This window comes from Crocodylus siamensis, chromosome 1, assembly GCF_052110815.1.
Source record: "Crocodylus siamensis isolate JL-2025a chromosome 1, ASM5211081v1, whole genome shotgun sequence".
NCBI classification, from domain to species: Eukaryota; Metazoa; Chordata; order Crocodylia; family Crocodylidae; genus Crocodylus; species Crocodylus siamensis.
Window position 1 is genome coordinate 222,490,527 of NC_143395.1, and position 24,546 is coordinate 222,515,072.

At 45.2% G+C, this 24,546-nt stretch overlaps 1 protein-coding gene across 1 annotated transcript in view; it reads right to left on the minus strand.

Moving 5' to 3' along the window:
- Nucleotides 1–2,899: 2,899 nt before the first annotated feature.
- LOC149874188 (OX-2 membrane glycoprotein-like) overlaps nt 2,900–24,546 on the minus strand; it is a 110,143-nt gene continuing 88,496 nt past the window's right edge. Inside the window, exon 6 of the mRNA XM_090057727.1 lies at nt 2,900–3,423. Within this exon, the coding sequence (XP_089913853.1) occupies nt 3,413–3,423 (11 nt within the window). The 3' untranslated portion in view covers nt 2,900–3,412. The remainder of the gene's footprint in view (nt 3,424–24,546) is intronic.

Genomic DNA, 24,546 nt, shown 5'->3' on the forward strand with positions numbered 1-24,546 from the left:
AAACAGACTTCAACTGGAGTGAAACACCTTCAGCTAGAGGACACTGAGTGAAACACACTTGCTCTTACTACTTTATTTTCCCAGTTCTCTCCTTCCAAGTGTTAGTTCATTACTCAGAAATAAGAATGAATAGCATGGCACATTCTATTTTGCAGATTCTCAGGTACAAAGGATTGTCATATAGCTTTGTTTCTGGTGAACCACAAGTTTGCTACATGACCAGATCAAGAACAGTTTCTGGAAGCAACCAGCTCTGCTTTGCCATCAGCTTGAGCTGCAATAGTTGCTCTCTACCCACGCCCCTCCTCCCACACCCACCCCACTGTATCCTGCTCCCTGTTGTGTCAAGACCACCAGATTCAATACTAGACTTCCTGGCCCAACTAAACAGCCTTTCCCCACATCACTATCTAGACCGTTTCTGTGGCAGCAAGGACTGGTCCATCCACCCTGATATCTTTCCACTGATAAAGGAAGGGAAGTAATGTGAAAGTAGGCTACATGGTGGGGTTGGCTCTACAAAGAGAGCCAGCAGATGCAAGGAACCCCACTGCTCAGCTCAGACTTTCAGGGATGTCCTGCATGGATGAAAAGGGAAGGGGTCTGAAAAGAGGCTAGAAAAATCTGGATACCAGCAAGGTTGACCACAGGACTTAAGACGTGCATGTAGGGAGGGCCGCAGAATTAGGACAGGAGCTCTCAAGGTGAAGATTTCCTTGTAGTTTTCAAATGAAAATATTCCTCTGCAAAAAATTAACATTAGCATGTGGCCTGCTCAAGCACAGTTGGCTTTCCTACCATTGAAATGAAAATTTAAAAAAGTCAAGAAAAGAACAAATTAAGGGAACATTAACATCTACATCAGTTTACCCCATGCACCCTCAGTCTGTCTCAGCTGACTCACAAATGCCTTTCTAGCCTCATCCAGCCCACTACAACATGGATACCAAGTTTCTCAGAACTTCATTTAAATTCAAAACTTAAACTCAGACCTCATTTTCCCCCGTGTTTAACTTCTTCCTACTGTTGCTTCATGAAGGAAATATATCTTGCATTTGAATGCAGTTATGAAGAATGGGAACTGCGCATCTTGGACAGTTCAATTAACTTTATAAAGACTCTGTTGAGAGAATGAATGTTCACCTTTGGCCTGAAAGGCATGACAATTGAAGCTGGTGTGAATTATGTTGTTATGCCTAAACTGGATTAGGCATTGTGTCAATATGGAAACACATTTGCTCACGCTTTACTCTCAATGACTGATGTTTTCAGAATGTGATATATTTAAAGTAGACTTAACCAAGAGACCTAAGCTGCCCTATGGTATATTTCTCATCATTTTAAAGGTACACTTTGATTCATAGATTGATAGACATTAGGGCTGGAAGGGACTTCACATGATCAGAGTCCAGCCCTCTGCTCTGCTCAGGCAGACAGTGCTTCAGCTATGTTCCATTTAACACAACAGTACTCATGAGTATAATCAGGGGGAATCTTTTTTTAAGCCAGATTTACTGAAGTATCAGTCTAACTCATACATCAGTTAATTGCATGAATAGTCACTGGGGTGTTTACACATGTGCTCCAGGAGTGGGGCGGGATGGGGGGTGGGAGGAGCTTTAATTAGTGTCGCTCTGAGAACCACTCTAATTAAAGTTCCTGGAGCTTCTCTTTAATCAGTGTCTCCATGCTGAAAAATGGTGGCAGAGGCACTTTAACTAAAGTTTGACAAGCTTTAGTTAAAGCACCTCTGTTGCTATTTTCCAGGGAAGGGATAGTGATACACATGATGCTGAAGCATGGTAATTATCATGCTCCAGTAGCAGAGCGCAGTAATTACCACACACCAGCAGACTTAATTAATTAATTGACTCTGCTCTGATGCGCTGTAATTACTAGGGCTGTGTGAAAAAGCAGTTTTGTTTCAATTTCCATTTTGCCGTTTCGATGGAACAGTGTTTCATTTTGAAAGCACTGTTCTGTTTTGTTTAATCAAAACTGTTTCACTTTTTCAACGTTTAGCCCATAGGCTACAATAGGGAAGTACAAAACTGCCTATAAATTTGTTATTTTTTGGCATATTTGGATGAAAACATCAAGGATGGTAGCCCCTTCTGAGAGCATGATGCCTGCCAACTTTCAAGGAGATAGGTGCAGGAGTTTGTGGGGAAACTATACTAAAGTCTTGAAAGCAAAACTCATGTCACTTGTACATGTGAAGGCAGAGGGGTCAAACAGCAGGCATGCTAGCCCTGCTGAGGCCACAAAGCTTGCCAGGTTTCAAAGAGATAGGTGCAGGGGTTTCTGGGAAACTGCACCTCAGGCTGCTGACAAGCAAAACTTGTGACATGGGTGACACTGTGTGTGTATTAAGGTGTGCTTCACTGGCACTGAGCCTTCTACACAACATGGTAGCATCCCCAATGAGGCCTTCTCCTCCCCTACAGCCTCAGTCTGGTCCACCACTTCAAATAACACAGGTAAAAATAATAACTTAGTAAGCAGCACAGTAGCACCAGCAGCACCTCAGGCAGCCACACTGTCACAAACTAGAGCCTTTCTTTCCTTTCCTGCAGGAGCTGCTTCTCCAGCAGCTGCCAGAGAACTCCGCCTGCCAGCCCCAGGCCTGGGGCTTAGATGTGCCCAGAGCCCCGTGTCCTTTGGGTCAGCTGACTAGGGACAGATGCTAGGGGTGTTGGTCTAAGGACATGGCACTGGCAGACAAGGTCCTTTCCTTTGGGTCAGTCTAATCTGGTACATTTTATCAGATCAACTGAATAGTTAGAGAAATATACCTTAGCAAGGCTTTGGGTTGAAACACCCTCCATCAGGCTGAGGAAGCACCTGCAGTTGGTGCGTGTGTGCGCTGTTCCTGGATGGAAGGAATAGTGAAGAAGCCAGAGGCTGGTATGCAACGCAGGCAAGAAGCCAGTCAGTGAAAAAGGAAGTGGAGGCATCAGGGGATGAGGGACAGATTGGGGTAGGAGTGGAGGGGGAAGTGGGATGTAGCAGCACAGGTAAAAATGCAGTTCAGGTACCTGGGGAGTCAGACATCCGGCAGGCGGCAGTGTGTCAGAATTCCAACGTCTATATTGAGTCTGTGAGTCTCTGCACCTAGGAGCTTGATGAAGTGCAGTTCATAGGCTCATCTGCGAAAAGTTGTTTGTAAATTCCCTTTGAGGATCAGGCTTGAGAGACTGGAAATGAGTGGTTGGTGTTCTTGTATTTGATAGAGTTTCAGTGTGCGCTCATTCTGGTGCACAGTCATTGCTTGGTGTCTCCACGTGTGTAGGTGCCCTGTATGGTTGCACACAGCCTTGTTCTGACTCTTCTCAAACCTTGCACTGTTTTTATTTAGCTGCCAACTTCTTCGGCTAACCTTTCATCTGATAATGAATTGCCGGATAAATTTTCAAATCACAACTGTAAAAAAAAGAGGAAAGACATATTGAATTAGACATTGATACTGAGCACATACATCACTGGTATGTGAAAAAGGAATATTTTGACATTGTGGTTAACAAAGCATCAGTGGCCATACATCCTGCTTCATCTCAACATAGATAAGCTGTGATCCAGTGGCCCCAGGATAAGGCTGGGAGCAAGGAGTTTCTCCTTAGACACCTCTGTGGCCTTAAGCAAGTTGCTTGGCCATCTGTCTTGGTTTTAATGTCTAAGTGTCTGGATGCTACAACTTACTGTGGGGAGCCTGGTAACCATAGGGAAGATAGTCAGTCACATAGGTTTTGCTGTATTTAAGGCAATTTACAGTGTTTCTATTTATTTGTTTTGCTTTTTAATCTACCAATCAATAAGTAAATGTCCAGTATTTATCTGCAGGATAAATAAACGTTCACATAACTTCTGAACACAGACTCTAGAACCATGTTAGTTACGTTAATCAATAAGTAGTAGGTGCCTTGGTCAAAGCCTGGCCATTGCCATTAGATATTGTTTAGAAGTGGCTGAATTCAGTAGAGCCTTCATTTTACTTAAGTAAGATTTAAAAGGCTACATATAGTGAAAGCTTGATTCAGACAAGTGATGTCAAGGGCAGAACATTACTTTAATGTAACTGTGGTTATGGTGATACAATCAACCACTAGCTGACAACCTCAGAAGCATACACATTGGCTTGTTATCAAATGTCTGTGGCCATATAATCCTTGGTGTGATCTATTAGCTTCCCCTGCTCCATAGTTTCATAGTTTCTAGGGTCGGAAGGGACCTGAGCAGATCTTCTAGTCCGACCGCCTGCCATGGCAGGAAAGAGTACTGGGGTCAAACAACCCCAGCGAGGTGTTCATCTAGCCTCCTCTTAAACACCCCCAGGGTAAGAGCCTGCACCACTTCGCTTGGAAGTTTGTTCCAGACCCTAGCCGCCCTTACAGTGAAGTAGCGCCTCCTGATATCTACCCTAAACCTACCCTCTGCCAGCTTGTGACCATTATACCTGGTCACTCCTGGCGGTGCTCGGGGGAACAGTGACTACCCCAATGCCTGCTGATCCCCCCTGACTAGTTTATAACAGGCCACTAGATCCCCCCTCAGCCTTCTCTTTTGGAGGCTGAACAGGTTCAGGTCCCATAGCCTCTCCTCACAGGACTTGCCCTGCTGCCCCCTGATCATGCGAGTGGCCCTCCTCTGGACCCTCTCCATGCTGTCGACATCCCTCTTGAAGTGCGGCGCCCAGAACTGGACACAGTACTCCAGCTGTGGCCTGACCAGTGCCGCATAGAGGGGGAGGATCATCTCTTTGGACCTGCCTGAGATGCATCTGTGGATGCATGACAAGGTATGGTTGGCCTTCCTAACTGCCTCCCCACACTGCCAGCCCATGTTCACCTTGGAGTCAACGATGACCCCAAGATCCTTTTCCGCCTCTGTGCTGACAAGAGGGGAGCTCCCCAACCTGCAGGTATGGTGCCGGTTATTCCTCCCCAGGTGCATCACCTTGCACTTGTCTGTGTTGAATCCCATCCTATTCTCATCCGCCCACCCTTGTAACTCATCCAGGTCTGATTGTAGCCTGTTGCACCCTTCCAGTGTGCCCATGTCCCCCCACATCTTAGTGTCATCAGCAAATTTGAACAGGGTGCTTTTTACCCCCTCGTCCAAATCGCTGATGGAGATGTTGAACAGTGCGGGCCCGAGGACCAAGCCCTGCAGAACCCAACTGCCCACGTCCTTCCAGGTTGAGAAGGATCCATCCACTATGTTACCAGATTTGCCCGCTACTTTGGGCACTGCTGCTTCTTTTACAGATTTTTATATCCCCAGTTCAGTTTCTTTCAAGCATTCTCAATATTGTAAATCAAATTGTCTTTTCTGTTGACAAGGAGTTATCTGGGTGTAACATCTCAGGAACTTGATTGATACTCAGGAAACACCTACTTGGAGCCAGCTTGACATTCCTATGGATAGCAGATATACTTGATGGGATATCTCCTGGTGTCTTCAGAAACAACAGATTGCAGCATCAGGGTTTTTGAATTTTTACTTGCTGTGAACAAGCCTCAGCTTAGCATGACTTTTCCAGATCTTACTATAGTCTTTTAACAGACTTAAGGCAATTATTGGAGTGTTCATAACCTTTTGTGTAGAGGACTTCCACCAGTCATCTCGGGAAAAGTATGACAACACTTGTGGACAGGGCTCCAACTGGCTGGACGCTGTGATGAACCCTGTACCATTGTTCAGATGTTGCCCATACCCCCTCTGACTCGGTTATTGCCTCAGCATTCCCTAACCCGGCAACCCTGTTTTAGCCAATTAAGTTTACATAGGCCTCCCATAGTGGGACCGGGGAATGTACGGCCTGAGATGCCTAATAAACTTACTTTTGCTTAGAGGTGGCGGGGGGGAGGAAAAGTCCTTTGTAAATCCAGATTAGAATTGGTCTGATAAATGCTGAGCTGGGTGTGTGTACATGTGGGTTGATTAGCATTTGGAGCACAGATTCCCCTTCATGCAGTGCTCCCCTGCTTCTCTGATCCCAGAATTCACTCCAGTCTCTGCTTCAGCCTTCCTGTTCTCCATCTCTCATGTAAATGAATGGTCATCTGTTCCCATCTCAGATGCAAATGAGACCTAGGGCAGTTGTTTCACTTTTGTTACCCTTATCTGGAGGGTTTTAGGTGCGTCTCGCACTGCATCTTAATCAGCTTCTGTTTAGGTGGGGGGGGCACGATTCTTTGCGAGTCAGACAGTCTGTGTCCTGTGTCAGGGTTCCCCAAGAACATGGAGCTGACAGGTAACAACTACCACCCTCTGGGTGCGGCCCTCCAGCCAGTTGGCGACCCAATTGACTGTGTGGGTGTCTACACCACAGCCCTCCAGCTTCTTAATGAGAACAGGGTGAGAGACAGTGTCAAAAGCCTTCCGGAAGTCCAGGAAGATTATATCCACTGCTACCCCTGCATCTAATGATCTGGTGATCTGATCGTAAAAGGCCACCAGGTTGGTCTGACAGGACCTGCCACTGATGAACCCATGTTGGCTGCCCCTAAGCATGCACTCCACCTGCTGGCCCCTCCTGGATGTGTGCCAGCATAATTTTCTCGAACAGCTTGCCTAGGATCGAGTTAAGACTAACCGGCCTATAGTTTCCCGGGTCCGCCTTCCTGCCTTTTTTGAAGATGAGGACCACGTTGGCCCTCTTCCAGTCCTCTGGTACCTCACCAGAGCACCAGGAGTGCTCGTAAAGCCGTGCCACTTTCAATGACCTCGGCCAGTTCCTTTAGAACTCTAGGGTAGAGATCATTGGGGACGGCTGACTTGAATACGTCCAACCCCTCCAGAAGCTCCCTAACTAAATCCTCGCTAACCTGTGGCCCAGGTATGCCTCCCCCGGGGGCCCAGCAGGGAGGTGGCTGTTCTGGTCCCTACTTAGGAAGACGGAGGCAAAGAAATCGTTAAACATGTTAGCTTTGTCGTCTTGGGTGATGACCAAATTTCCCAACGCGTCCTGCAAGGGCCCCACATTACCCGGGACCTTCTTTTTACCCCCTATGTATTTAAAAAAGGACTTCTTATTGTCCTTAATCTGGGAAGCTAGTCCCAGTTCCATCTCTGCCTTGGCCTTCCTAACTGCCCCCCTACATCCCCAAGCAACTACAGAATAGTCCTCCCTGGTGATGAACCCTTCTTTCCTTTGGGTGTAAGCCTCCTTTTTAGCAAGGAGACATTCCCGGATGCTTTTGGTGAGCCATGGAGGCTTGTGTGCTCTCCTGCTCCCTTTGATCCTCGTTGGGATTACCTTCCTTTGGGCTTGGAGAATTGTCTCCTTAAGGAGCGACCACTCTCCTTGGACACCTGGCTCCCCTCCCCTCCAGGACCTCAGCGCTTCTCCAACTATCCTCCTTAGCTTGTTGAAGTTTGCCCTCCTAAAATTTAAGGCCACTGCCTTACTGCATGCCTTTGCCACCTTGCGCTGGATGGTGAATTTCAGCAGGTGATGATCGCTGTCGCCCAGGTGGTCGAGCACCCGCAGCCCCCTCACCAGGTCATCACCCGTGGCCAGCACTAGGTCCAAGAACGCATCTCCCCTGGTGGGGCTATGCACCTCCTGGGTTAGATGGAGGTCCTGCACGATGGCCAAGAACCTACGTGAGCGGTCAGACCTGGCTGGCTGTTCTTCCCAGCAGATGTCTGGGAAGTTCAGGTCCCCCATGACTACCACATCCTTAGCCTTCACTACCTCCATGACAAAGGCTTCTTCTTTTACTAACATAGCAACATTTTCTGAGTGATCTCTGATTCCTGCCACCTCTCACCACCCCAAAAAACTGCATTCTTCTCTGCATAGTTGCATTCATCCACAGCTTCCCATTTTATTGACACTGCAGACCATGACAGACAAAAGTTGCTGAAGCTGAGAAAAGGGAAAGGGAGTACGTGGCAGATGTGAGAAGCACTTAAACTTCAGAAAGTTATTTTTGTATGGTAGAAGACATGCTGAGCAGAAAAAAAACTTTCCACTACCTTCACAAGATTCACACCTTTCAGTATGGTTTCTCTTCTCTCCTAGGGGCCTCTATAGCTTTGAATCTGAGAGTTAAAATATAAAAAAACCCATGACCCTGACACCCAGCTGCTAAAGTACTTCAGTGATTTCCCCCAATCATGGGAGAGGAGGTTAAGTACCATTCAATACCAAACTCACAAAGGTTATGCCAAAAGCTTCTTCAACCTTGTTTCTCTTTTTAAATGCCATTTTTGAGGCAAGGTGTGACTACTTAATGAAGCCCCAGGCAAAATGCAGATTGCCACAGAGATATGCAAACCAATAAAAACAGAAATGGTCAAAATACAAGCTGTGAGCATATGGGCCTTGATTTTCTCTTTCCTCTACACCGCAGCTATTAAACCAGCACAGCAGTTGATGGATTTTTTTCCTCTTGCTAACAATACAATAGTAACTGCTGAAGTAGGTCTTCTAATACAGACATCTCGCTGTGCTTTGTCAATAGGCATATATTACTGCACCCATTTTGCAGATGAAAAATATGAAACATAGGTTATTAGTGACTTCTTCAAAAACAAATACATGGCAGGGATAGAAGACTCATTCTCCTGGGTTCCAGTGCTACCGTCTTCTCTAAAGCTGTATGTATATATTTGGCTCTAAAGCTGAGAAGGTAGTGTCCTAAAAGGTCCATATTAATCAAATGCAGTGGTTACTGTTATATTTAGTTTTTAAATTTGTTGTAGTGGGGGCCAAAACATTTTTCAGTGACCGTTCTGAAAGAGAAGGGTGCAAACATTCTCCTTCAGGCATGCTAACCCAGGAAAAGCCAAGTACCTTGTAGGTGATTTATCGAGGCTCATCTTCAAAAATCAACAAACCTACTCACTGTAGCACTACAGAAGTAATATTAAGAGCACAATAACAAGAGAGCTAGGATTTTATAAATCACATTCACATATTTTGAAAGTCTTTTCCTGTGCTGAATGCATTTATTCCATGCATCTACTATGGACCTGAGATGGCTGCTAATGCCTGCTATAAAAAGACTGAGGTGAGGAAAGAAAAACCATAACCATGACCCAAATTTCCCTATTGCTAATAGACCTTGCAAGAAAGCCATAAATGTATTAGTCCATCAACTCACTGAGCAACTTCAGAGGACATGTGTTTACATATACTACTGCTCTAACTTTGGTTTTTGGCAGGACATAAAAAAAACAAAAAAAAAATCTTCTGTGCGTTTCAGTTTACAGAAATTCCTATAAACCTCAGCTGTTTTTCAGATCACACAAAATAAGGCAAGATTAAAACTCAGAAGCATGTGTTTGAGCATATCCAGAGAAGAAATAGATCAGCCCAGAACTGCAGAAATATGGACTGTGTTTACTGAATCATCTTTAAACCCTGGCAGACCTCAATTTATTTAAACACACAGCCAGACCTATAGCTGAGCCATCTAAATTGGCTTAAAGTCTAGCTCTATTTCTTTTTTTTTTCCAGCAGCAAATGTATCTCGATTTAAAGATAGGTTCAGGGCAAGCACACTAGCTGAATAATATACAGCAAGAAAATTTGTTGTCAGAGTGATCTTTCTCCCCATAATTATCATAGTTATCCACTGAGCTGATAGATTGCATGCCCAGGGCTAAATAGGTCTTGCTTTGTGATGAGATGCCTTGAGAAAGGGGCATAAGTAAGTCTCATAAGAGTTTCATGAGATGGCTTGAGACAGTGTCATAAGAGGACTCACATAAGCAGTGGTACTTTCAAGCATTCCTGCGGGCAGAGAACAGAGCCAATTCTTAGAATTCAGTTCTATTACAATTTGGTGCTGGGACTCCAGCCCCCAGACCCCATAGCCTGTCCATGCCCCACGCAGCAGGCACATGCATTAATGCTACATTTAATTTACTACAAAGTAAATTACTGCACTGTAAGCAGGTTTAGGCCAGCATTTACACATATAGACATCAAAACACAGTCCCAAGTCAGTCCACACAGACAGTGTTACTGCATAGTAAGGCAACTACATGTGCATTACTGTGCAGTAACTAATTGGGTATAAATTTGATAGTTGCATGACGCAGGTATCAAATTTACGCCCAAGGTGGCCTAAGTCACCATATTTACTGTCCAGTACGGATGAACAAGTGTAGATGCTGCCCATACTGTGCAGTAATTTTCAGTAACTGCCCAGTAATTTTGGTTACTACACAGTAAATGTGCACATGTAGACTCACCCAGCACGTTGCTTTCCTGTTTTCATTTGAAGACATTTTGTGATAGCTAATGGACATTACAGCAGATAAATAGTCCATTCTAAAAAGACGCTTGTATTTGAGGCCATTCACTCACCGTGTGCAGCAGCAATTCAGCCTTTTGGGTGCAGCTTTCCCTTTTGTTGCATGTGCAGCAACTTTTTAATACACAGCCAGAGGTAGGCTTATGCACCCAGAGACAAAGGAGACTGCTTGTTAACTAACATGACTAGCATGCATTTCTTTCCTTTTCTTTGTTTGTATTAAGCTTAGATACATCCCTCCCAACTGCTCCTCTTGTTCTCTGCCTTCTACTTTATACCAGAAGTATCTACCACAGTAAAGATGGAAAACACTGAACTTTAAAGAAATCTGCTTTCTTTGCCTACAACCCCCAAGCCTGAGGAAAACAGGAACTCAAGCTATTATTTCATTTAGGAAAGAACTGTATTTTGTAACAACAACAGCATGAACCCTGATTATTACAGAAATTAGATTTGTGATCAGCTGATTACTAGAAAATATAGTAAACTTAAGACTGGACTGGTATTTTATGATCTTCAGCAGTTTTCCTGCTTTATCAATGAAACAAGGTCGCTACCCGGAATAAAAGACTGAACCTGGTTAAAAAAAATATTTTAAAGTGTTGAGTTGGAGAAAATGATCAGTTTTGTAGTTACTGAAATCCTTTAAAACAAATCAGAGCTAACCAACAGTGTAAGCAGAGACAGAGAAAGCATTTTACACATGAAACATAGTGTAAGCACAGACAGAGAAAGCACGATGGCAGCCAAAGTCTGATAAGCTATGCCAGCTGGAATGGACTTGAAGTCTTTGGTTCACAGGTCTAGCATATGAAATAACAAAGACTTTCTTCCCTGATCAAAAAAAAAAAATCTATTGGAAAAACAGAAGTCAGCCACCCAGGAGGCCTAGTGAAACCACTATCTAGAAGAAAAAAATTCCCAGTGTTCACACCAAGCTAGTTAAACAGTTGGTAGCAAAGCAGACAGACTGTCTGTCAGCTGACGCAATGTTTCAGATCTGATAAAAAAAAAAAGAAGTGACCAGTGATGAGCTCTCCTACACTCCCAAATATCACTAGTAACCTAACAGTGTATGCATGTGTGTGTGGTGGGGGGGGGGGGGGGTAGGGATTTCCAAATATTTCTTGTTTTAACAAGGCGAGAGTTAGTTGTCAAGAGGCTCACAGCTGAAGATGCCCCCCAAAGGAGAGATGAAACTAGTAATCCGCATGTTAGGAGTAAAATCTTGCTCCATTAAGAAACAGACATCCCCCCCCCCGCCCACACACACACGCACATGCACAGAGTTTTCTTTTCATTCCATTTCTCTCTTAGTGCTGCTGCATTTATTTTGGTACTATTGTTTTTTCCTGCTCTTTTGAATTTATTAGAGTGGTAAAGCAGCCAGTCACCCCATCCAGGAAGAGCACAGACCACCTGCAAACACTTCCTCAGCCCGACAAAGCACATTTGTGCCTGAAAGCCAGCTAAGAAGAATTTTTCCAACTATTTCAGTTAGTCTAATAAAAGATACCAGATTTACCCAAAGAGCCTTGCCTGCCTATGTCCTTAGACCAACATGGCAACAACCTACACCCCTGAACACAGTAGTAAGCAAAACATTGTCTTTTCTGCAGTCCCCCACCAGATGGCAGGCAAGAGCATATTAAACTCTGGACAAGCCATTTCCTTTCCCTGGTCCCCTCCCATCCAACATGCCCCAGCAAAGCAGTCCTTACAGAGGGAGGGGAGACCTTTGTCCCAACCCAGATATTTATTACATTCTACTGAGTGAGGGAGTAGCAGTGAGCCTGTACAGGCCTGTTTGTAGGAAGAAGGGCTAAGATTAAATCAGTCATGACAGTGCCTCAAGGCTTATTCATCACACACACACAGAGGAAATTTTAAAGGCTCCCTCATTTTTGTGTTGTTCTGAGTAGTTTTAATTTTTTTAAAGGCACTTTTCTTCTTCTGATGTATTACTGTGCTGTGGGATGATGCCTCCAAGTACCAAAATGGAAAACACAGCTGACAGCAAGTTTCCCCTCTCCCCCAAAAGATAGTCACTTTTCAGCAATTCTTTAGGGAAAAAAAAAATGAAGAAGTAAGGAACCAGTCCTGTGTCAAGCCATGCAGTCAGCTGGAAGACCCCTGTTCGATGTTTCAGTTACAGGGGGGGACTGTTTGTTTTTTACCTTAAGGTTTCTTTAGGACAGATACAAGCTCATTTATTAAGACCCAGGATTAGATTTTATTGGGGTGTTTAAAGAATTGCTTTCCTTGGGCTACATGAACATTGTTGCATCTGCCCAGGCTTATGCTATGTGCTGCCTTTTCAGAAAGAAGGTCCTAAAAAGTGTTTAACAAGTTAATGATTAAATGGATGCTTTCAAAAGGCAGGTTTCCACACTGCCACAATAGCAGAATTGGGGCATTTTTAATCTGTGTTCTTTTGTTGTTGTTTTTGTAATTACTCTGTGTGTGCATGTAAACATAAATCCCCAAATGTAGTCCATGAAGTCAGCCCCAGTCTCCCAAGTTTAACTAAGATTTTATATAGATTGAGCACTAGAGGAAGACAGCTTGACAGTCTTGAAATCTACTGGAACACATTTATTATCTGCCCCTGGTTCTCTTTAGGCCATTCGACAATTCTTAACTAGCTCCCCTTTATAAGCAATTAAGAAAAGGACTTTCAAACTTATCTAGGCTCCAAAGTTAATTCAGGCAAAGATAGTTGCCTGAATTAACTAAAAATATGACCTGAAATGGGTTTTGCTTTGCAAATGAAAAATTCAGTTAACTGATTGCCAGGTACTTTAACTATCTTTAACTAGCCTAAGGTAGATAGATGACAAAACCACAGGTTTAAAAAGAGCTTTCATGATATGTCTTTCTTTTCAAAGAGAGAGAGAGAGAGAGAGAGAGAGAGAGAGAGAGAAGGTGCAGATAGCCTTACCTAGTTCAGTAAAAAGTAACAGCAGTCTCCAACAGATGCTTGGGTTTACCTTATGATGCAATAGCAACTACAATGAACTGATTTCACTATAGTTTTACATCAAGATAGCCAACATACTTTTGCTTTATGTTTTTTTCACAACATCTTTACTGGCAGTTCAAAAAAGGCTCTCAAAGCTTATCTATGCTACAAAGTTAATTCAGATGGGGGTAGGATGTTGTATCAACCTGCATAGAATATGGAAAAGCAAGCACTGTGTGCACTTATTTTTCTTGGTAAAAAGCTACCATAATTTCAAAACATGGGAGCCCCTCTTATTATTGCACCTCATGCATAATGCATGAAAAGGTTCAAATTTTAATTCTTTGATAATGGCATGCATGTATTCTCATAATAAGAGTGCCTTATTTCTGGGTATTTCAATCTACTTATACCATTTATTCTTAAATAGCATCAAGGGTTTGTCTACAAATGTAAAGCATCCAAACTAGCCTGTCAGAATATATTTGCTTTCTCCAATTACTTGGTAATTATTAAGGCTGTTTTTTAATGCCAATTTTCATCTGCACACTTTCAAGATGTGAAAGTAAAAACCACACTGAACTCTTATGCCATGGGTGAGCAAAATGCAGCTTGCAGGGCAGATCTAGGCCACCAAGGGGTTGTATCCAGCCTGCAGCAGGTCTCTTGGCCCTGCCTAGCCCAGGCACAGGGGCAGCCCAGGCTTTGGTATGTGAGGTCAGTCACACCACCCCTGGGTGCATGGTAGATTGGAGGTGGCAGAGTGGCTGGACTTGGCTTCTCAGCAACCCTCACATTGATGGCTCACTCTGCCTAGCTACCACTGCCAGCATCTTGGCCGCCACTACTGAACCTGGCCCTGCTGCTTGGGCACCTTGCCAGTCTGTCCTGCACCTACCACCAGGGGTGCTGGACACAGCAGGCAGGCAGGATTTCCATGAAGACAAGCTCGGGACTCCCATGCACAGGGTACACATGTCTGGAAAGATGGGATGGGGTTGCAGCTGGGCAGGGACTATCGTCCTGGAGTGAGATGGGTAGGTGGGGACCAGGGCTGGGGCTGAGGCCAGGATTGCAGGGCAGTGATAGCATAGGTCCAGGGCCTGTGACAAAGCTAAGATCTGCTCCCAGCATGTCCCTATGGAACTGGCACCCACCCGTGACCCCGGCCCCACCTGCCTAACACATTCCAGATGCTGCTTTGTCTGCATGTGACCCTATCCAATCTGCCTGACTGAGCATGCCCTGCCCACAATGCTCCCAGGCTGGTCTCCATGGTGATCCCACCTGCCCACTTCATCCAGCATCCCTAGAGGTGGGACCAGGGACCAGACAGGATCAATTGCCAACCCTCCCCCACACTGTGCCAAGCCAGGTCAGCACTCCCTCCCCCCCACCAATCAGGTCAGCATCCCTACCCCCCTGCCTGCAACAGTTCACTGAAACTCCTTAAGTGGCCCTCCAGCCCAAATAATTGCCTACCCCTGTCATACACAATGAGCCTCTAGGTCAGTCTCCCTATAGGAAAATATACTGACTATTTCCCCCTATACTATTTGGGTTTCTCCTTTTTTCTATTTCAGTTCCAACATGAATTTGGACAGTTTTAACTACGGATTCTTTTTGCCAGGCAGCTAATTACTGTCCTTCTTTCAGAATGTATACCTTTTCATTTCTTGTCTGCTTTTTTATGACTAATTAAATACCTGGGCATCATATTTCCCTTCCTTTCTTTTGCTTTTCATTTCCTTATTTGAAAGAAAAGGAGGACAAAGGAGAAAGGTCAAATAATTCTAAGATTATCATCTATCCAGACCTCAACTTCCTACACACAAAAGGAAGGAAGAAGAAAGAATATGAACAAAAAAGAAGAACATTTAAAAAATGCCAGGGAAAAGAATGCCCAAATGTTTAACGCTTCTATTACCACCATTTTCCAACTGTGACCAAGCACAATTACCAAACAGAGAGAGTTTAAAGTGGCCCTGGTTATAGTTGAGATCAACTCTGAATGCAGTCCCCTAATAATGTAAAGCTGGGCTTCTGAGTCCTTTTATGTCCAAAGGGGCCTCAGCTTCTACAGCGATGGCACTTAAGGTATGGAACTCAAAACTTCTTGGCATCTACCCTCTTTTATTAGTACTCCTCATGAATGTGAAACACGTTTTCTAGAAACTTTATGCAGCTGAATTTGCTATTTATCTCCAGAATTTTAGGCATGTGTACATATCACCCTACATTGCCATAGTGAGTTGCTGTCGCCATAGCAATCATATGGGTCTACACACGACTGGCAGCTACTTTGCCATAGGTGTGCACTCCCCCACTTTAGCGTGCCAGTATGGCAAGATAGCAGTGAAAAGTAGCCGTAAGCTGCGCACGCTGTGCAGTATGATCAGTTACTGTGCTGTGCTTTAGAACTCTGAGAAGGAAGTACTAAAGCACGACACAGTAACAATGTCGCTGTAGGGTGCCGTGTAGACGCACCCTTTATGTAAGCTTCTTGAGATGCTACACAACGACCTACAAGGGATGAGACAGTGGATGGTCCTGTCTTGACAGACACCTAGACTTCCATTTTAGGTCTTAAGTGTAGCTGCTATATCACTGAGTGGCCAAATAGTGGTAACTCCAAGTTTTGTATCTTCTCATTCCTGAGAGATCTATATTTCTGTCTCTGCTAGACGAAGCTTTCCAGGAGGCTTACGGAACAAATACCCTGAGCAGACAACATTGTGGTCCCCACCTGATACACCAGTGTCTTATATACCAAAATCATGTTTCACAAGCACTCTTCTTAGGGCAGCAAAATTGGATACCCCCAACGACCCACTTAAAAAAAAAAGAAAAGGGATTACAAGAAACAAAATATGCCATGGACTAGCTGCAGGTCTCAGGGTGTGGACAGAAGTAACTTTTGAAACATTTCCAAATGTAGTATGCTCAGAAACATTTCCAAAGGGTATTAGTTTAAACCTGGACACCTATGTTTGGCTTTGGGAGTTGGTCTGGCAGGGTTGCAGGGGCCTGTTACAGCAGCTGGGGCTCTTCATTGCTGGGTTTCCAGCTCTCCAGTCCCCAAACCTCTCCTCTCCCTCTCTTGCTGGAATGAAGAGATAGAGGTAGGGCATGGGGCTTCAAGTGTCCCTCTCATAGAAACAAGGGAGGCTGCAGAGGTGGGGGTGCTAGGCTGCTAGGAGATGGGCACTGGGAAGTGCCCTAGATAAGGCCCCTGAGTCCTGGTGACTGGACAGCTGGCAGACTTTCAGTCCATATTTCCTTTCTTTCCCAACTCCAAGAATGGGGGAGACAGAAATAATAGCGCCCGGGGGGGGGGTTGGGATTCTGGAGGACCTTTGGGTCCCCTGTCTCTGTTTAAAAAAAAGGGTGAAACTTCAAAATGGTACCTCATTTCAAGAGGTATTATTTTCGAGCACTGTAGATGCTTTTGAAATGTTTCAAAGGGCATGTACATTTGTACAGCTGGCCCTTCAAAAATGTTTCAGTAATGTTTGAAACTTTTCAATTGTTGCTTCTGTCTGCACCTTTATAGTAAGTGCCAGAAGATCAAGTCCCTTTGAACGACTGCATCTCCAGTTAATTCTGATCATTAGGAAAAAGGTACCTCATGACCAAGTAGTGAGAAGGGTATTTATGTCCTAGGACTAAATGCTGTCATTATTCACAGCCAGAACAACTATCTAATAAAACATGAGTTAGGTTTGGCAAAATTTCATTTAAACGAATACAAGAAATAAAAATTTAAAAAAAGGGGGGGGAGCATAACTCTTTGTAATAAGCTCTAAAAGATTCACTTCCACGACTACCTAAACCTCTAGCCTAAACACAGAACCAATGGAAGACTTACCAAAGAGGAATAATACCCACCTAGCTCTTACATAGCCTTTATTCTAACAGAATTTAAAGCAATCTGCAGCATCAGTCTCTCTACCAGGTGGCAAAACTGGTGTACAGAGGTAAAGTGACTCAGCAAATGCATGGCTTTAAAAAAATAAAAAAAAAATAAAAACACAAAAGAAGAATCACATTAACAGGGACAATGTTTTGATGAAGCTCATATTGCTAGAGTCTCTTGGCATTTTAACCATATTCCAACAACAATAGCATGGCAAAAAAGTCACAGTACTGAGCATGGGTAGAGCTAGGATTTTGAAAAAGGGTGTGGTGCCTCATTGAATACAACATAACACATCCTTTCCCTCCAGGTAAAAAGCAGCTAGAAGCTTTACTAGTGTGTATTATCTAGCTAAATTCTTTAGTGAGTTCAGCACAAGAATTTGTAGATGCTGAACACAAATCAACAAGCCAATTGTTGTCTCTGATCAAATTCTTTCCTTTACTGTAAACTGAAAAACCTTGGTGGGATCAAGTGAGAAACACGGACTCCTGATGAAAAGTTCCCAGTGCCAACTTCCTGGGGGAGCTTTGTATCCAACCTAAAAGTGGGAGAATTTTAATTCCACAGACTAAGGCCATTAACCAAGTTAATTACTTTGTTCTGACACCAACAGTACAAGACTTGGGCCCTAAAGCCAGAGCTTGCTCCGTTCTAAACATAGGTAACACAGAAGAAAGTAGCAGTCTTTTAGATCAGTCCATGGAAACCTTTACAACTTGAACAAGCTTCAGTTCAAATGCCCTCGCTGCCATTTTGAAGCATGGGGACACTGATGCACAAGATGTTCTGGCACTTTAATTAGAGCATCACTCTGAGCCACTTTCATTAAAGCACCCCCTTCCCCACAATCACTGGAGCATGCGTAAAAGTGCCCATAAAGCTGAGTATTCTGTATTGTGTAGAGGGAACTTAAGATAGATCACATGCTGTCACCCCAATGCATTCACTGTATTTCTGCTAAACCACATTATTTCGCCGAAAGCAGCACAAACCAAAACAAAGAAAGGTTTTTTGGTTTGGCACTCTGCCATTAACACAATGACATCTGTAAATGGCAAGAATGCTTTGAGGACAAAAACACATCTTCAAGCACATTTAAGAACAATTAATTTTTGCCAGAGAAAAGTACACTCTCATCTGACTTCCCATCTGAGGGTGGTAAAGTACCCTAGGAATCCTGATATAAAACGTCTTGCGATTTCCTAGTTGATCTAATAAAAGGTATCACTTTGGAATGAAGCATTCTAGTTTTTTTGTATGCTTTCTAAACTCCCAGAACCTTTTTCTCCTTAGCAGCAGGATCCATTTCTAAACAAGAAAACATGATCTGCAAATAACATTATTTTTTAGAGCTCCACTAACATCAAAGGAGCTATACTAAATCTACAACTAACAATTTGGCTCAGACCAACTAAATACTTGGAAAAAATTGTCTTGTGTGTACAAAAAAGCTTTCAGGCATAGGTAGAGTTCATGGACTAAATCTAGACATTGGATTTATGGCACACTATACCCTGCCTGCCACCTGATAACCCCATGTAACTTGTCTGCATTTTACCAGCCACGTTCTAATCAGCTTTTCCTCCTTTCCCCTGCCACCAACTACCTTCTCACACCTATTGTCACCCATTCTCTTTGAACCTCACTGCCCCACACATGCATTTCCACAGACTTGCATTTTGGTTTCTGTTCTATCCAGGGGAGCATACAAACAGCAACAACCCTCTCTATGCCTGAAAAAGGGTGTTTATGCCCCAAAGCTTACAAAGAACAATTTTCCCAACTATTTAGTTGGTCTAATAAAAGACATCGCATCTACCTAAAGAGTCTTGTCTACCCAATTTGATAAATATATTTCTTTAAATAGGCAAAGGGATAGACTAGTCCAGGTCAATTATTTCCTCATTCAGATTGTGGGGGAAAGAAATACATCATTTCAGGTAGTTACTGGTCATAACATTTTCAAATATAATGTTTTCCAGTGGAAAATTATGATTTCTCAGAGTAGACGCTTTGAAAAACAGAAACAAAGTATTTCAATAAGGTAAAAAAAAGTCATGTTAAGCCTACTGGAACAGAATATTTGATTTCTCATGTATCTTTAGGTTCATATGCATGCCAATTACGTATACCAATGTATACATTCATATGTACTGTGTGAAGCTTCAGTTTGCAATTTGATATGGAGAAGATTCAGTCCAATTCGGAGGCCAAATCTCCAAATCTGAACTGAATCACTCGAAACTTAAAACTTTCTGAATCGATTCAGAAAAGATTTGGAGATTCAAAGGTGGTGGTTTAAGGGGAAACAGAAGCTTAGAAGAGGGAGGAGGAGCAGGGGGAAAAGGACTAATTTCTCTAGCTGGCGACTGAGTGCAATTCTTCCCTGAGTCCCCTTCCAATCAGTGTCTGGGGGAGGGACATAGAAACAGCATAATAGCCTCTGTTTGCAGGCTCTCTGCGCCTTTTGTGAGCTGGTTCTAAGCAACAGTGTCTGAAAGGTACTGGACTGGCTTAGATTCCTAGTCAGTCACCTGTTCCTCCACCCAGGAGTCTGCAGGAGGCAAATGGAGGACAGTCACCTCCAAGGCCAGGTGGCATGGCAGGCGGCATGCAGCTGCATCAACTGTCACCCCAGTACAACTGGGGAACAGGTATGTGGCCCTGGCAGCGCTGGAGGAGACTGAGCGTGAGAAAGGAGGAAGGGAGGAAGCCACGCTCTCAACCAGCAAGCCGGCATCCGTACCTCCTGAGCATCATCCAGTGACCCAAAGGAAGAGATGTCGGGTCATCGTCATAGGGGACTCCCTCCTCAGAGGAATGGAGGGACCCATCCGCCGCACAGACCCCAATGTGAGGGAAGTGTACTGTCTCTCAGGAGCCAAGATTGGGGATGTCACAAAGAAGATCACTGACCTCATCCGGCCTTCCGACTACTATCCTATGGTCCTCCTCCACGTGGGAACCAATGATGCGGCCCGGAGTAGTCCGGACCAGATCACGGATGACTACGTGGTTCTGGGGGCCAAGCTTAGATTTGGGGGCCCAGGTGGTCTTTTTGTCCCTCCTCCCAGTTAGTGGAGGCTGTCAGTGGCAGAGCACCTGCATCCGTGGGGTGAACTGGCACCTCTGGAGTTGGTGCTGTCACGCTAGATTTAGCTTCCTGGACCATGACCCACACTTCAGCGCAGAGGGCATCCTGGGGCATGATGGTCTCCATCTCTCCCCCAAAGGTAAGAGTTTGTTTTCTTACAGGCTAGTTGACCTCCTCCGGCGGGCTTTAAACTAAGCTCGTCGGGGGATGGGGATCCCCAGGAGCAAGAGATAACTCAACCAGGTATAGGACCTGCCCAGGTAAGAGCTCAGGTATATACCAAGGCTCTCTCAGGAAAGGGGGGTACCCAGGGCTCCCACAGGGGGATTAAGGCATCTCTTCACTAATCCAAGAAGCATGGGGAACAAGCAGGAGGAGCTTGCTCTCCTGCTTGCAAGTAGTAAAATTGACCTGGTTGGCCTAGTGGAGACATGGTGGGATGAAACTTTTGACTGGGCAGTAGACATAGAGGGCTATAGGTTGTTAGAAGAGATAGGAAGGAGAAAAAATGCAGGGGGTTCCACTTTATGTTAGGGAACAGTATACCAGTTCTACCTTCCAAATGGGACCAGAGGAAGGCTTAACTGAGACCCTGTGGGTCAAGCTCCAAGGAGGGCAGGGGGAGAGGGATTTACTACAGGCCACCACATCAGGAGGAAGAGCTGGATCTGGAATTCTCCAGGCAGCTGGGGGAGGCCGTGCATGCAAAGGATGTTGTGGTCATGGCTGATATGAATTACCCTGACATCAACTGGGAGGAGCAGTCGGCCAGGTCTAGCCACTCATGAAGGTTCCTAACATGCAGACAGGACACCTCATGCAGGAGGTACTCGTCCCCACTAGGGAAACCGCCATACTGGATCTGGTGTTGGCCTCTGGGGACGACCTGGTGGGGGAAGTGCTAATACAAGGGAAGCTAGGGGACAGTGTTTATGAAATGATCCAGTTTGCTATTCAGAGAAAGGTGGGGAGGGTAACCTGCACAGCACAAATGTTTGACTTTAGGAAAGCCAACTTCAATGTGCTCAGGGCAGTAGTCAGGGAGGCACTCGGAGCCCAGCGGGTAGCTAGTATGGGGGTCCAGGGAAGGTGGTCCTTCCTCAAGGAGGCTATCGTTGAGGCGCAGCAGGATGCAATTCCTCTGCGCAGGAAGGCAGGAAAAGGGTCCAAGAAACCTTCATGGCTGAGCGTGAATATCCAGGCTGGCCTGAGGGCAAAGAAAAAAAGCATACTGGCTGTGGAAGCAGGGGGCAGGGACAAAGGAGGAGTACACCTCCCTGACCCGAGCTTGTAAGGATATGGTGAGGAAGGCTAAAGCAGCACTGGAGCTTAGATTAGCTTCTGGGATTAAGAATAACAAAAAGTCCTTTTTCAAGTATATAGGTAGCAAGAAGTCTCAGGGTAACATTGGACCCCTACAGGGCAGGTCAGGGCAGGGCAGGGCAGGGCAGTTGGTGATGGATGCGCGAGAGAAGGCAGAACTCTTTAACAAGTTCTTTGCCTCTGTGTTCCTGTCCGCTGACAATGGGGTGCTCTCGGGTGATAGCATAGAAAGGCCTGGGAAGGATGCGAGTCCCCTGACTGTTAGTTCAGACCTAGTTAAGGATTACCTGGAGGGCTTAGATGTGTCCAAGTCAGCGGGCCCAGATGACCTTCATCCGCTGGTACTGAGGGAATTGGCTGGTGTCATTGTGGAGCCATTGGCACGCCTGTTCGAGGACTCCCTGAGGACTGGAAAAGGGCCACTGTGGTCCCTATTTTCAGGAAGGGGAGGAAGGAAGAGCCTGGCAACTACAGGCCAGTCAGCCTCACTTCTATCCTGGGGAAAGTCTCTGAAAAAATTATCAAGGGCCACATTTGTGAGAGCCCTGCAGGGGAAGTGATGCTGAGGGGTAACCAGCATGGGTTTGTGCAAGGCCAATCCTGCCTAACTAACCTGGTCTCTTTCTATGACCAGGTAACAAAAAGCTTAGATGTGAAGGAGGAAGTCGATGTCATCTTCTTGGACTTCCAGAAGGCCTTTGACACAGTCTCCCACCCAATTCTGGTGGGCAAGCTGAGGGACTGCAGCATTGACTAATGCACAGTCACATGGGTGACAAATTGGCTCCAGGGATGAACCCAGAGGGTGGTGGTGGACGGGTCGATGTCGACCTCGAGCATGTGGGCAGCGGAGTCCCCCAGGGCTCAGTCCTTGGGCTGGTGCTGTTCAACATCTTCATTAGCGACCTGGACGAGGGTGTGGAGAGCACCCTGTTCAAGTTTGTTGATGACACCAAGCTGTGGGGTAAACTGAATACACCGGCAGGCAGGGACCGCATCCAGGCAGACCAGGATAGGTTAGAGAAGTGGGCGGATCTGAACAAGATGTGGTTCAACAAGGACAAGTGCAGGGTGTTGCACCTGGGGAGAGGGAACCAGCATTATGGTTATAGGTTAGGGGCTGCCCCTCTCGGCAGCACAGAGGCAGAGAGGGATCTTGGAGTCAGGATTGACTCCAGGATGAATATGAGTTGCCAATGCAACAAAGCAATAGGCAGAGCCAACTGCACCCTGTCATACATCAACAGGGGCATTACTAACAGGTCCAGAGAGGTCTTGCTCCCCCTCTATGTGGCGCTGGTCAGGCCGCAGCTGGAGTACTGTGTCCAGTTCTGGGCGCCGCACTTCAAAAAGGACATGGAGAACCTGGAGAGGGTCCAGAGGAGGCCACTTATATGGTTGAGGGCCTCCATGGCCAGCCCTATGAGGAGAGGCTGAGGGACCTGAATCTCTTCAGTCTCCGCAAGAGGAGACTGAGGCAGGGGGATCTTGTGGCTGCCTACAACCTTATCAGGGGCCACCAGCAGGGACTTGGGGAAAGTCTGTTCACCAGGGCCCCCCTTGGGGTCACCATGAACAATGGTCACAAGCTGAGGGAAGATAGGTTTAGGTTAGATATTAGAAAGAACTACTTCACGGTAAGGGTGGCCAGAGCCTGGAACACGCTTCCCAGAGAGGTGGTGCTCTCACCTTCCCTGGAAATCTTCAAGAGGAGACTGGATAGGCACATGGCTGGGGTCTTATGACCCCTGCCACCCCCAGTGCTCCTTCCTGCCCATGGCAGGGGGTCAGACTAGATGATCTGTTTAGGTCCCTTCCAACTCATTGATTCTATGATTCCTTTTTGCTCTTAGAAAGAATTGGATAGGATATAGCTTAGCATTCCTCTACTTTACTTATCCAATTCATTTCTTTCAATTTATATTTGTTCTCTTTTTTTCCTCCCAATACTTTTAAAAAAGAAAGCTCAGTGTTTTCCCTGGCAGTATGAACCATCACTATGCAGGGAAGCACATGATCTGAGCCTTCAAGAGGCCAAGAAGCGATTACACACACACACACACCCACCATTGGAAAAAACAAACAAACCAGATATTCCTAAAAGATGAAGAGATTGTACATAGGTATTAATAATATTAGTTATAGCTAGTTTATATACACTAAAAACGATACAGAAGAAGTGAGATAGTGATAAACACACACAACACAGAACTCAGAGTCCTAGAAGAAGAGATGGTATTATTTTAGGTACACAACACAGAAGAAGTGGTAGTCACACATCCACATTAGTAGCACAAATCACAAAAGAAGATATCATACACAGCAAAGCTTTGTCATCTGGCACCCATGGGGAATGAAGGGTGCCGGATAACCAAATATGCCGGTTACACGATAGATCTGAAGAGGCATCTTTGCCTGTTTGGACCACTGCCCCTTCCACCACATCAGTGTGCCAGGGAACAGGGAAGTGGTCCCTGGGCACACTGGGCAAAGGATGCTACGCCCTGGGCTGTGGGGGCTTGGCAGCACAGGCTGGTTTTCCGTGGGGACTCAGCAGAACTGGAAGTGCCACAGTGGGCACTTCTCATTTTGCTTTTGCTGCATCGACTGCCATGCCAGTTTGTAAGGTGCCAGATTACACAGCTTTTACTGTATAGTTATTAATAAAATCAATCATAATTATAGCAGAGTCCACTATACACAAACACAGAATAAAGAAAACACAACACAGAAGTAGTAATCGCAGATTCACATTTGTAATTCATACATCACAGCACAGAAGACAGCATATATAGTTATTAATAAATCAATCATAACCATAGCAGAGTCCATACAACACAGAGTAAAGAAAACATACAACACAGAAGTCAGACACACACACCCCTTTTGCAGAACAGGAAAGATTAATATGAAGCATGCTGGAAAGGCAGGTGCCAGGTCTTCTGGCAGGGGAGGGAGAGGGGCTAGTGGGGAGAGC